The 12,722-nt window shown below is 54.1% G+C and overlaps 1 protein-coding gene across 1 annotated transcript; it reads left to right on the top strand.

The window, feature by feature from the left end:
* Positions 50–11,391, top strand: SCNN1B (sodium channel epithelial 1 beta subunit). The gene is made up of 13 exons (XM_021411011.1): positions 50–1,649; positions 2,837–3,155; positions 3,947–4,262; positions 4,548–4,741; positions 5,566–5,669; positions 6,105–6,268; positions 6,539–6,646; positions 8,470–8,587; positions 8,910–8,985; positions 9,172–9,229; positions 9,566–9,627; positions 10,710–10,785; positions 10,865–11,391. The coding sequence occupies exons 1-13, from the start codon at positions 1,622–1,624 to the stop codon at positions 11,279–11,281; spliced, it is 2,040 nt and encodes a 679-aa protein (XP_021266686.1). The 5' UTR covers positions 50–1,621; the 3' UTR covers positions 11,282–11,391.

Raw genomic sequence — 12,722 nt, 5'->3', positions numbered from 1 at the left:
GCGCGGCGTCCCGTCCCGTCCCGTCCTTTCCCGAGCTCCGGGCTCCGGGCTCCGTCCCGCGGCTTCTGGCGGCGTCCGGCGGGCGCGGGGCGCGGGGGAGGCGGCAGCGCGGAGGAGCCTCGGTGGGACCCGGGGGGGCCGTTCCTCCGTTCCTCCGTGGCTGCCCCGCAATGCGCGGAGCCGGGCAAGGAGCGCTGTGCGGGGCCGCCCGTCCACGGCGTCGGCTGCTAAAGCGTTCGCGAGAAATGACCTGGGGGAGACCGGAGGGGGTAGGAAAGGCCAAGAGCATTCCGCTGGTGTCTGGAGCCGGGCGGTGCGGGGCTCCGGGCGTTTGTGAAGTGCCCGAACTGAAACGTTTACCCAGTGCTGTTCTGCCTCTCGCAGCTAAGGCTGTGGATTACCATCCCGGCGGGTGTAGCATTGGTCACAGAGGGAGAAAAAATATTGAAGCATAGTTCTTTGCTGACATTTTTTGTGGAATGAGAAACACTCACTCAGTCACGGAGCCCCTCGGGGTGAGCTCCCGGCGCCGACCCGCAGCCACCGGCCCCGACATGCTCTGGCAGCAGTGCAGCTCCCAGTGCCAGCAGCGCTCTGGATGCGCTGTGCTGCTGGGTGCCACCGTTCTGATTTACCCTCTGTTTACACACGGCTTTCATTCCTTAATCTCCCCGATAAGAGGTGTGGAAGTAGACCGCAGCTCTCTGAGCGTTCCTCTGTTCGCTGCCTTTGTTCTGGGCAGCTGCCAGCATCCCTGGGGATGCTCCCGCTCCGGGCACCACAGTACCACGTCTGGGGGCAGTTGCCGGGGTCTCTGCCTCTCTGCACCGTGGGATCCACATTGCTCAGTGCCCAAGCAGTGGAGCTGACTCTCAGCAATATGACTGTGCTGCCATGTTGTCGCTGCCCCTGGAGACAGCAACGCTGTGGGAAGTGGAGGGGCAGGGAGAGGTGGGATGGATGGAGCACTGAACGCATTGCAGGGAGCCAGGTTGTCCTCTGCACCTTTGCCTGGAAGTGCTCCTCAGCGCTGCGCACACCCAGCAAAGGCCAGGAGGCACCAAGCAGGTGTGGGCTGGTGACTGCTGCCTTATTGCAGGGCCAGAAAACGGGGCAGAGTAGGGCAGAACCAACCCCACTGGGCACGCTGCGCCCTGGCCTTGAGGGCTCCATGAGAATTTACATGGTGCCGCTCCACTTTCCTGCTAACTGCCATCCTGTGAATTTAAAGTGGGGTAGAAACCTTCCCCGTGAGCTGCAAAAGCACCGGTAGAGAGCATCACTGCCTTCCCCAGGAGGACAAGGCCAGCTCCTTGCTGCCAGCTGCTGCTCCTCCAGCCCTGCAGAACACGGTGTGTGAGCAGAGCTGTGACTGCAGTGTGCCTCAGCAGAGAAAGTGTGCAGTAATTGCAGTATCAGGGCCGGGTGCTGCTGGGGTGGTTTTACAGCCCTGGTATCACCCTGCAGTTTCCAGCAGTGTGCTGAGTTTTGCTGATGTCTTTATTTCCTGTAAATGGTGACTGTCCTGGGAAGAGCCGGGAGCGAGCTGAACGCAGCCAGCGCTGTCATTTCGTAACGTGGGAGCCTGATCTCACCGCTGAGGTGGAGGAGTTTCATTGGGATGGTGCTGGGACTGTGGCCACGGGGAGGTGAGGGCAGTGGCAGTGCCCCCTGAGAGGGGCAGGGGGAATTTTTCACTCAGAGGGTGGTCAGGCCCAGCACTGCTGCCCAGAGAGCTGTACCCATCCCTGCAAGTGCCCAAGGCCATGGATAGGCACTGGACAGCCTGAGCTGCTGCCTGCTTTAGTGGTTGGCAGCCCTGCCCGTGGCAGGGGGTTGGAAATGGATGATCTTTGAGGTCCTTTCCGATCCAAGCCATTTGATGATTCTATGAATGTAATTTAAAAAAGTGACGATGCTGTTCTTCAGCGCGGTGTTTTTGTGGCTGCTGAGCAGATGGAGTGAGCTGGGAGGCTCCCGATCTCTGCTTAAACCCCACGTGGAGCCGCTCTGCCTTTGCAGAAGCAGCGCTTCCCATTGCTGGCAGTAGCCAGTAACAACACTCTCAGATTTGTCGGTTAAACAGAAATTAACTCAAGATGGAGACTAAACGTGTGCATGACTCCTGTAGAACTGAACAAAGAGACAGGCAGGCTCAAGCCTGGCAGCAGTGACTTTATTCAGACATAAAAGTGCAGCACTTGCTCTGTGCCTCACACTGCAGGTCCGTGTCTCAACTGAACTAGTGCTGTACTAGCTCAGGATGCTGTGATGGGCTTTGTGTTCTCCCACAGCTGAAGGCTGAGGAATCCTCCAGGTAGCAGACTGTTTTGAAATCCTGCCCCGGGATATTAAGATTTAGTAACACAGATTCTCGCTGCAAAAATAGCAGCACAAAATGTTCTATTTACTCACAATATGAATGTGAAATATGCAGGATCCCTCACATGAGCGGTCGAAACATACCGATATTATCTTAAAGACAAAGGAATTTGGTGGAAAAAAAAAAACACATCTATTGTTCTTCCTCTGGCGGGCGGCACACACTGAGCAGCATTCTTGGTCTTGGGAAAGAGTCTGGCCTTTCTAAATCCTCTTCCCCCTTCACCCCCTGGTGTTCTGGTTCACCTGAATACCTTTTCCTCATCCATTTAAGAAAAACTCCATTGAGCCTTATGGGAGCTGAGCACCAAGCCTGGCCCCACCGCAGCACACGAACAGCTCCCATGGGCTGCCCCACATCCCCCCGGGCTGTGACCCACAGCCACGTCAGCACGCAGCCGATGCAAGCCCTGTGTCTTCCCATAGCTGCTCTGACCTCATTTCCCACTTGCAGACAGCAGGATGAATCTGAAGAAATATTTTGTCCGGGCTCTGCACCGCCTCCAGAAGGGCCCTGGCTACACCTACAAGGAGCTGCTGGTCTGGTACTGCGACAACACCAACACACATGGCCCCAAGCGCATCATCAAGGAGGGGCCGAAGAAGAAAGTCATCTGGTTCTTCCTAACGCTGCTCTTCGCCTCCCTGGTCTTCTGGCAGTGGGGCATCCTCATCAACACCTACCTCTCCTACAACGTCACCTCGTCGCTCTCCATCGGCTTTAAGACCATGAAGTTCCCAGCAGTCACGGTCTGCAACGCCAACCCCTTCAAGTAAGCTGCCCTTCCCCCAGCTCGCCCCGCATTCGCACGCTCAGTTGTGTCACCCACAGAAGATCCGTGGGTCTGTTCCTGTCCCAGATACGACATTAGGAGCATCAGTGAAAATGGTCCTTTGACTCACCGAGTGGCACTGAAAAGCAAACAAACGAGCACAATATAAAAAAGATTGGCTCGGATCCAGGGAAGGGTTTGTGTACCTGCGGGTTTGTCTGTTCTCATTACCGTATCAGTTAATCTAATAATGGTTATTGCCTCCTTGTAAACTTTCCCTGGCTCGGAGAAAACTTGAAGTTCAACTAACTTGTCACAATCCAAATCAGTCTCGTGATCTCTCCCCACAATTCCTTTCTTTCTTTTTCCTCGCCATGAATGTATCTCTTATCACATACACTCAGCCATTAAGAGCTAGTTAAACAGCAGTATCTGCCGTGAGCTACAGTAATATAATTCAGCTGTGATTTCAAAGGAGCAACTGATCTTTGTTAGAGTCGCTTCAAATTTTGCACCCATGCAATAGAGTTGTGCAAGGTGAGATGCTCCCGACCAACACACAGGGATCTTTTGGTTTTTCCTCTCTCCTTGCAAGAGGTGTTTTGTGTAAACTATGGCAAATCACTGCAGTACAGCTGTGCAGTTCCATGTGGGCACAGCAGGTTTGGCAGCACAGGGTCCCCGTGCCTCCAGCTGCCAATGCATCCCGCTGCTGTGCAGCACATCTGCAGCACGGGGTCCTGGCACGGGGGCTGCTGTGTGCTGCCCGCCCTCCCCATGTGTCCACGCAGGTACTCGGAGGTGAGGCCCCTGCTGAAGGAGCTGGACAAGCTCATTGAGGCGGCGCTGGAGAGGATCCTGCAGCCCGCACACGGGGACCCCATCTCTCCCCTGCTGCTGAACAGCAGCAATGCCACCGAGGGGCTGGACCTGGAGCTCTGGAACCAGATCCCGCTGGTGCTCATCGACGAGCAGGACAAGGACAACCCGGTCATCGTGGAGATCTTTGAGAGCAACCAGAGCGCCGCGGGGAACCAGACCGCCACTCCCCCTGCCCCCGCCAACATGACGTCCGAAGAGAAGAAGTACAAGCTGGCAGTGAAGCTGGTAAGGGCGCGCTGCTGAGAGCAGGTAGCTGAAAGTTTATCTAAGCCCCTACATGTGACGATCACTGTAAGCACGGGCTGGTAACTGCTGCGGCCCATGGAGCATCTGTGCAGCGGGGAAACGTCCCGGGGAAGGGCCCTGCCTGCTGAGCACGCCCAGGTGTGACCGCTGCTCCCACTGCTCCCCTGGCCACGCTGTTTGCTCCCACGAGGACGGTGCTTGGGGTGGCACGGAGCGGGCTGCGCGCGGGGCGGGATGGGGAGAGCTGACCGTGTGTGTCTCCAGTGCAGCCACCAGGGCTCCAACAACTGCACCTACAGGAACTTCACCAGCGCGGCGCAGGCGGTGACCGAGTGGTACATCCTGCAGTCCACCAGCATCCTCTCCAAAGTGCCGCTGCAGGAAAGGATTAGGATGGGCTACCAGGCGGAAGACATGATCCTGGCGTGCCTCTACGGGGCCGAACCCTGCAACTACAAGTAGGTGGAGGCTGAGCATCCTGCCCTTCCTGGCACACAGGGATGGTGCAGGATGCTAAAGGCACAGCGGCCTTTTTATATATCAATTAATGGAAAGATCTGCGCTGGTCCTTCAGTCTAACGGCATTTCCCAGAGGGTTTCTGGATGTCATCCCAGCTGAAACAGTATTAGGGGCCAGCACTGGCTCGAGTTTTAGTTTCGGATGGGCCATTTTGCTTGTGACTTACCAACACCCATGAGACCTTCCTGGGCTGTTTAGCCAGGTACTGAATCAGCACAGCCCTTGGTTATACCCCCTCTTTTTACACGAGGCTCTGAAAGATGCATTTTATCCATCACTGTTTCTTGTGAGTGCCGAATTTGCACACACAGTTTTGAGAAACGTGAGTGCACCGCAGCAGCCCAGGCTGCAGGGAGCCCTGCCAGCAGTGGCACCTCTGCAGAGAAGACAACAGAAACTATTGTCAAACAATGAGGTGTAACACCAGCCGAAGCAGGTTACCAGAGCTCGGAGCAAGCCAGTATTTTTTGGTCTCATCTGCATGATGGAGTATTCCTTTCCATTACGACAAATCATTATTCTCACCAGCACCAGCTGTGCTTCAGTCCATGCCGGTACCTGGCTTTTCTTTTTTTTTTTTTTCCCAACAGCAGATTGATTGAAATTAAGTCAGCTGAAATTTCTATGCAAGCATTCAACACGTGAAGCCATTTAAAGTGAATCCCAGGCCTAGCTGCCCAAATCCAGCCTCACCAGATGCATTATTTTCTAACCCTTTAGCTCTCCCTGAGAGTCACAGTTTGATGTGTATGATTCTTCCAGGAATTTCACCCAAATCTATCACCCAGACCACGGTAACTGCTACATCTTTAACTGGGGCATGGACAAAGAGGCTTTGAATTCTTCCAACCCAGGAGCCGAGTTTGGTAAGAGAAAGCTCCACTAAAGCAGGAGGAGTTAAAGGAACAGAACTGCTGGGAACTGTTCTGTCTCTCAGTGGCAAATTCTGTTACCTGTAACAGATTTATGATTTCTGTTTCTCTAGAGCACAATAGCAGGGAGTAACTTTTCCAGAGGGGATAAGCCCCCAGTGGGAAAATTGACTGCATAGAGACAATTGGTGTGACTGCAGCTAGCAGAAGTGTGACATCTGGCAAGCCAAAGCGTGAGGGAATGGCTGAGCATTCAGGGGGTACTTCCATTCTGTGTGTTTGCCATCAAGCTTATTTACCCACGCATAAGGGCGATGTGACAGACAGACGTGGGTTCTCCCCTCAAGGAATGGAGATTTCTGTGCACAGGGAGAGGAAAAGATGCTCATAGTTTGTTTTTTTTTCTGAACGTTTTGCCTGGTGTCGCAGGGCTGAAGTTAATTCTGGACATCAGCCAGCAAGACTACATCCCCTACCTGTCATCCGCCGCCGGGGCACGGCTGATGCTGCACCAACAGAAGAGCTTCCCCTTCCTTAAGGATCAGGGCATCTATGCCATGGCTGGGACAGAAACCTCCATCGGCGTGTTAGTGGTATGTGTGGCATTCCTCTGGAGCAGATTGTCTGAGAATAATGTTATCTGATGGGACCGCAACCAAGTTTGTTTTAAGTCTTGGCTGAACTGGCTCAAACCAAAAGAGTCGAGGCACACACTAGCTACGGGCTGGAACGGTTTATGGAGACTTTTATGTAACTGTCCTGGCAAAGTGCTTTATCAAAGCCTTACGGGAGCCCCGCAAGGCATAGCTCCTCCCGGGCCTGCAGGGCGAGCTCAGAGCTTTGCTGCTTGGGTTCTCCCCCAGGATGAGCTGGAGCGGATGGGCTATCCCTACAGCGACTGCACCATGAACGGCTCTGACGTCCCGGTGAAGAACCTCTACAGCGAGTACAATACCTCCTATTCCATACAGGTAAAACGTGACTGTAAATCAAGCACAGGCTTTTAGGGAAAATCTTCAAAGCAGTTCGCATTCGTGCCAGGTGTGCCAGGCTCCCAGAGGCTCAGCAATGACAGTGAAGGGAGCACAGCAGTTCAGAGCTCGAGTCCGAGCACGCAGAAGCCCCAGGTTTGGGAACAATCTGGCGGACCCAGTGGAAATAACTCTGTGTTGCAGGAAGAAAACTTGATAACACAATTATAAAAACTTACATCAAGAGGTTAGTAACGTTGCTTTGGCAGACAGCGTGGTGTCATCTGCAGCCACCATTCTCTATCCAAAGCGGCTCGCAGAGCAAGGAGCAGGGCTTATCCCAATGGGGATGAACACACTGCAGGGTTCTGTCTCTCAATCCTTCTCAAGAGAATTAAGTCCTTTTTCACACTGAGAGGCCCTGCTTGTTTTGCACAGGCCATGAAGACAGAGCTTTGTCTTTTCTTCACTTTAAAATTGGGATGAGAAAGTTGAGTGTTTGTAAACCTTGGCTCCCTAATAAAAGCATAGTGCAAACATGGAGCGCTGGTTAATTTGTAACAGGCTGTAACAGAAGGGAGAAGGGTGAGACCCCGCAATAAGGAAAACATCAAAGCCATTTTGGGGTTATTTACAGATGACTGAGGAACACATCTCAGACAAGTCGAAGAGGTTTGGTCTAGCAAGGTTTTTGTAATATTTCTGCCTTTGTGTAATCCCAACAACTGGACCACTTCACCTTTCCTCCTAAGATGCTTGTATAGCGTTTAAGCAAATACTTGAGATGGCTGCGTTATTACTTAGGAGTTGCTAAATGCTCACTGGGCTTCTGTGCCCGCATCATTCACGTCACTTCAGAGACCTCTCAGCAAAACCAGCCTTTCTCACAGCAAACCCTGTACGCGTTTCTCATTACGCAGACATTCTCTGCTTGCCCTGCCTCGCCAGAGCTCTTAAATTCAATTATCTTCTCATAGACTTCGTTATTGCTTTGTGCATTGTTTCACAAAAAGTCCCACTCCGATCTCTGATGATTAAGGTCACGCCTCGCTGAGCTAACGGCCGTGCTGCAGCCCTGGATGGCATGCTGGCAGAGCTGCAGCTGCCATCCCTTCCAGGAGAGACACAGATGCCCAGATAAGATCATTCAGATTTCTAAAACCTGCTCTTTATGTCAAAATATTTTTAAAGTCTTGGCTTTAAAGTGAAAACCAGCCCTTTGTCAGTAGGCGATAGCAAACCTGGAGACAACAGTCGTGTCTACGGATAAAATAGGGCATTCTTATTCCATTTTGGAAGCTCTATGTTGCTGCCACGAAACCCTACAATAACTACTTTCTTCTGTGCCCAGGAGCAGGCATTTAGCTCCTTCTATACCTGCAAGGTGAATTACCCCCCAGTTAACTTGCCACTACAACGTGTTTTAAAATCCAGATTAGCAGTAGTAAAAATGCACCATAAAGAAAAGTGTAATTGCAGAGCAACTGTAAGCATGCTGGCTAATTCACCCACCTCATCTTGCAGATGCAATCCCCCCTGGATGACAGACTGCAGACACAGTGCTGCCTGCAAAGGGCTGCCTCTGCTGGAGGAGCTCAGTGGGGGCTGCAGCTCAGCCCCACAGCAGCACAGCCCCATAGCAGCAGCACAGCCCCGCAGCTCAGCCCCACAGCAGTGCTGGCCTCCAAGCACACGTAGCCCCAGAGCATTCTGCTCCGTGCAGGAGAACCAAAGCAAGGAGCGTGCCTGGAGCAGGGCAGTTCTCCGAGCAACACAGGAAAGTACATCCCACTTCTAAGCAGCTCTCTCTTCCCTTTTTCCAGGCTTGCCTACGCTCCTGTTTCCAGAACCACATGACAGAAATCTGTGGCTGTGGTCACTACATGTTTCCTTTACCGGAAGGGGTAACTTACTGCAATAACGAAGATAACCCTGGCTGGGGTAAGGACGCGAACGAAACCAACCACACAGCTCCCAGGGCGCGGGCACAAGGAGGGAGGGATCAGACTGTGCCTTGTTGCTGCTGCAAGTCCTGCAGCTGAATGCTTTTGCTTGAGCTCCTGCTGGCGCTGGGGCTGCAGCCCTGGCTCTGCTCAGGCCCTGGGCTCAGCGCTGCCTGCAGAAAGGCACTCGGTTGGCTGCTGCTTTGTGCAAGTTTCTTTTAGAGGGAGTATTTAAATACTGCTTGAGGGAAATTAATACAATCCAGTAAGCGGGGTTCTTATCTGAACAGATGCTTTGGCTTTTTGTTTTCACCAAACAGCGTATTGCTATTCATCACTGAGATCGAGCATAAGACACAGACAAATTTGCATTGACTCTTGTAAGGAAACATGCAAGTAAGTGCTTAAACCACTTCTGGCAGCTGTAACGGTGGAGGGAATCCTGCATTTCGTCTCCCATCAATTCTCGCATCTTTACAATTGCAGAAACCCACGTGGGGCTGCTGTCTGAATGGCACTGAAGTCCCAGTGACTCCAGAGCAGGGGAAGCCCGGTCCTCACGTTCTCCTTTCCTCTTTCCAGTGACACGCAGTACAAGATGACCATCTCCATGGCAGACTGGCCCTCGGAGGCTTCCGAGGTAACTCCGATGTCTTGTTTTGAAGCAGTCGTTAATAACCACCTGCTGGAAAGCACGTGAATCACGCCGTATTTTTAGAGCTAATGCTCAGGTAGCCAGCGCCTCGGCACTCAATTACACGTGTTCAGCCAGCAAACAGAGCCTGGCACCGGGCGCGAGGGGTGAAACACTACGGTGGCACCGCCTTGCGCAACGCTTCCTCGTGCTGTTAATGCAACAGAGCTGCGTTAGAACAGGGCTATTCGGGATGGGTTTCCTCCTTCGCTGGGTTCCTGCCCCGGCAAGTGCTTAGACAGAGCGCTGCTCCTCGGCTCTGAATGAGTTCTGTTTTCCTAGGACTGGATTTTCCATATTTTGTCTTATGAAAGGGATATGTCAACAAATGTGACTCTGGACAGGTAAGTGAAAGGAACAACCACTTTATCTTCTCTACTGCGCCTGTTAACATTAGATTTACATGAGCCTTGGCCACCAGCCAGAGCACACGCGCTAACGCAGACGGGAGAACAAGCTGTGGCACGCGCTTGCCTGGAAGATACATAAAGCGATCCTCAGCTGCGCTTCGTGCACATGCTCTGCTCCCCGTCAGAACGAGCTGGGTCAGACACAGACCCAAACGCGCAGTTAGTTAAATCAAAAGGAACATTAACCACAGCATGCCCCATCGGTTGCATCCAGCAGCCTGACGCGCCGAACCGCTGGGGTTCAGCTCCTGGATGGCTGCGTTCATACCCATGTCTGCGCTGCCATCTGCAGCAGGATGGGGCTGCGCTGCAACCAGGGGAGCTGATGAGTTACCCACTGATAACCCAAACCCTGAGTTACGAGGAGGAAAGGAACGGCCAAATGTGGGAGCACACACAGCTCCCGTGGCGCTCACTGCTTAGCCCGCCTGACAAGCCTGTTCTTGCGGAGGCCTCGCGTTAACCCACATGTTGCAACACAGCACTCTGGGGTGGTACAGAGCCCTAACCCCGTCCTGCCCTCATGCCAGGCCTTGAAAACAAAGCAGAGCAAAACAAAGAGATGCTCAACTTGCGCACGGTGAGCAAACGCCCACCGGCACCACCCAGGCTCCCGCATGCTGTGTGTGTGCTGTGACTCGCTGCGTGCGGGGCAGACACCGAGCAGTGATTACCTGGGACTCAGCATCGGTTCCTTCCATGCCCCCAGAGCACAAGCAGCCGGGACTGAGCAGGGGCCCTGCCCTGACTGAGGCAGGTGGGGAAAACCCAAGCAGACAGCCCCACAGAAAGCTCCAGGTGCACACGTGCTTGCTCAGGAGCAGAACTGCGTCTGCCCCCAGCACACACTTCACAGCCGGAAGCACTTCTTAACCTTTCCCTGCACCAGGCACAAGCTTGCATTGCAAGCAGTTACGGTGTGGCTCAGAGCAACCCATCCCCACGTGCAGATGGAATGCACGCGTGGGATGCTCGCAGTGCAGGTTTGCTCGGAGCTCCCGCTTTGTGTGTTGCAGGAACGGCATCATCAAGCTGAACATTTACTTCCAGGAGTACAACTACCGGACGATCTCGGAGTCGGCCGCCACCACGGTGAGTGTCCACACGGTGCCACGAGCTCAGCCCCACGAGCTCGGCCCCAGTGACGCTTCCTCCCTGCTCCCGCCTGCAGATCGTGTGGCTGCTGTCGAGCCTAGGAGGCCAGTTCGGGTTCTGGATGGGGGGTTCCGTGCTGTGCCTCATCGAGTTCGGGGAAATCATCATCGACTCGCTGTGGATCACCATCATCAATGTCATCAGCTGGTGCAAGGGCCTGAAGCAGAAGCGCGCACGGGCACGGTACCCAGACGTGCCACCGACGGTGTCGGAGCTGGTGGAGGCTCACACCAACCTGGGCTTCCAGCATGAGGAGGCCGGCGCTGCGGCGCAGGGAGAGGCGCTGCCCCCCGAGCCCGGCACCCCCCCGCCCAACTATGACTCGCTGCGCGTGCAGCCGCCGCACAGCCCGGGCATGGACAGCGACACCGAGAGCGAGGAGCAGCGTCCTGCAGCCAGCCACCACGGGGATGCCTCCGTTTGGGCTGAGTGACCGCCAGAGCTTCATCCAAGGCAGGAGAGAGCCAGCAGCCCTCGCCCCCTCCCCTTCCTTAAAACGCTCACTGAAGAAGCTCTGTCTAATAAATCCCGCAGTAAATCTCAGTCAGCGTCGGGCTCTGGCTTTAGCACGTGGAGCTGGTATGAATCAGTGCTGGTACACAGTGGTAGGTCGGTGCTTCTCTCCGACACAACATGGTTGCGCACAGCTCCAGCTCAGCGGGTGCTGATTTCCTAGGTACAGCAGAGCTGGAGGATGCTGGGGATGAGGAGGCAGTGCTGGAGTAGTGCAGGTGGGCATCAGGCAGGCATTGTTACAGCCCCCTGGGCAGGGGTAGCATGCCCGGTGCTCCAAGGAGACTGCATCAAAGGCTGAACCAGGACACGGGCTAAGCCGCTCTTGGCTTGAGGTCATGGTATTTCCACGTCTAAATGACGCTAATGTAAACAGAGTGGAAAGAACATCCCTCTGCTGCTTGGAGGCCTCGCACGCTCTGTTTGTAGTCTGGGTTTGCTGCTCAGGAGCTGCTAATGCTGCCTGCAGGTGGGCATGCCGGTTAATGTGTGTCAGAGATAAATACTCCAGACGCGATAAAGCTTCAGGTGCGGGGAGGAAGTGCCAAGCCATTCACAGTCCCATTCTCAGCAATAAACAAACAAATTCATTGAAAAGTCTCCATTGGAGAGGTTCCTGTTGGCAGCAGGTGCTGAGCAGCAGCTCGTGGGCGAGGGGCTGATCCGGGGCCATTGGTGCCTATGCCCAGCTGGGTTCACACTACGCATTCCCTGGGGCCTTCGTGCCCACCACCAGCACCACCACCTCCTCCTTGCCGAAGACCTACGTTATTGAAGTACCCGTGCACAACTTCAAGAGGAAACATGATCGTGTGGTTAAATCACAGGGCCAGGAACATGATGTCCTGGGCATGGTTCCCAGCGCGGCAGCCACGGGTCCCAGCACCTCCCTGCCCGCGGGTCCCAGCGCTGCCCGCAGAGGCAGCGAGCCTGGCTGCCACCAACCACCTCCCACGATGCTCCCATGTCCAGACACATGTTCACAGCACAAAGCGCCTCATCTTGTGCACGCTAAGCACTGAACTGTGACAACTGCGCACAAAAACAAGTGGAGGTGAAATTCTGGCCCAGACACAAACGCTTCTTGCAGAGCTCACTGCTCTGTTCTGTTTTTGTTACTGCCATTTGCACAGCCCCTTTTCTGTGTTTCTGACCAGGGAAGGGTCCCGGCCTGCACACACACAGGTGGAAGCGTGGCTCAGAAAAGCAAAGTTTATGAAATCTCAGCAGCCTTCCATGACAAGCTGTTCTTAAAGCAGGAGCCTGTTCCAGGTTGCCACATTCGCATGGGCGAGAACCAGTTACCGCTGCCCACAGCCTTTTTGCTTACATTTCCTTTTCCACGCATATCAGCAAACAAA

This window comes from Numida meleagris, chromosome 13 (genome assembly GCF_002078875.1).
Source record: "Numida meleagris isolate 19003 breed g44 Domestic line chromosome 13, NumMel1.0, whole genome shotgun sequence".
Lineage (NCBI taxonomy): Eukaryota > Metazoa > Chordata > Aves > Galliformes > Numididae > Numida > Numida meleagris.
The sequence above is the reverse complement of the archived record's forward strand: the minus strand, read 5'-3'. Positions and strand labels throughout refer to the sequence as shown.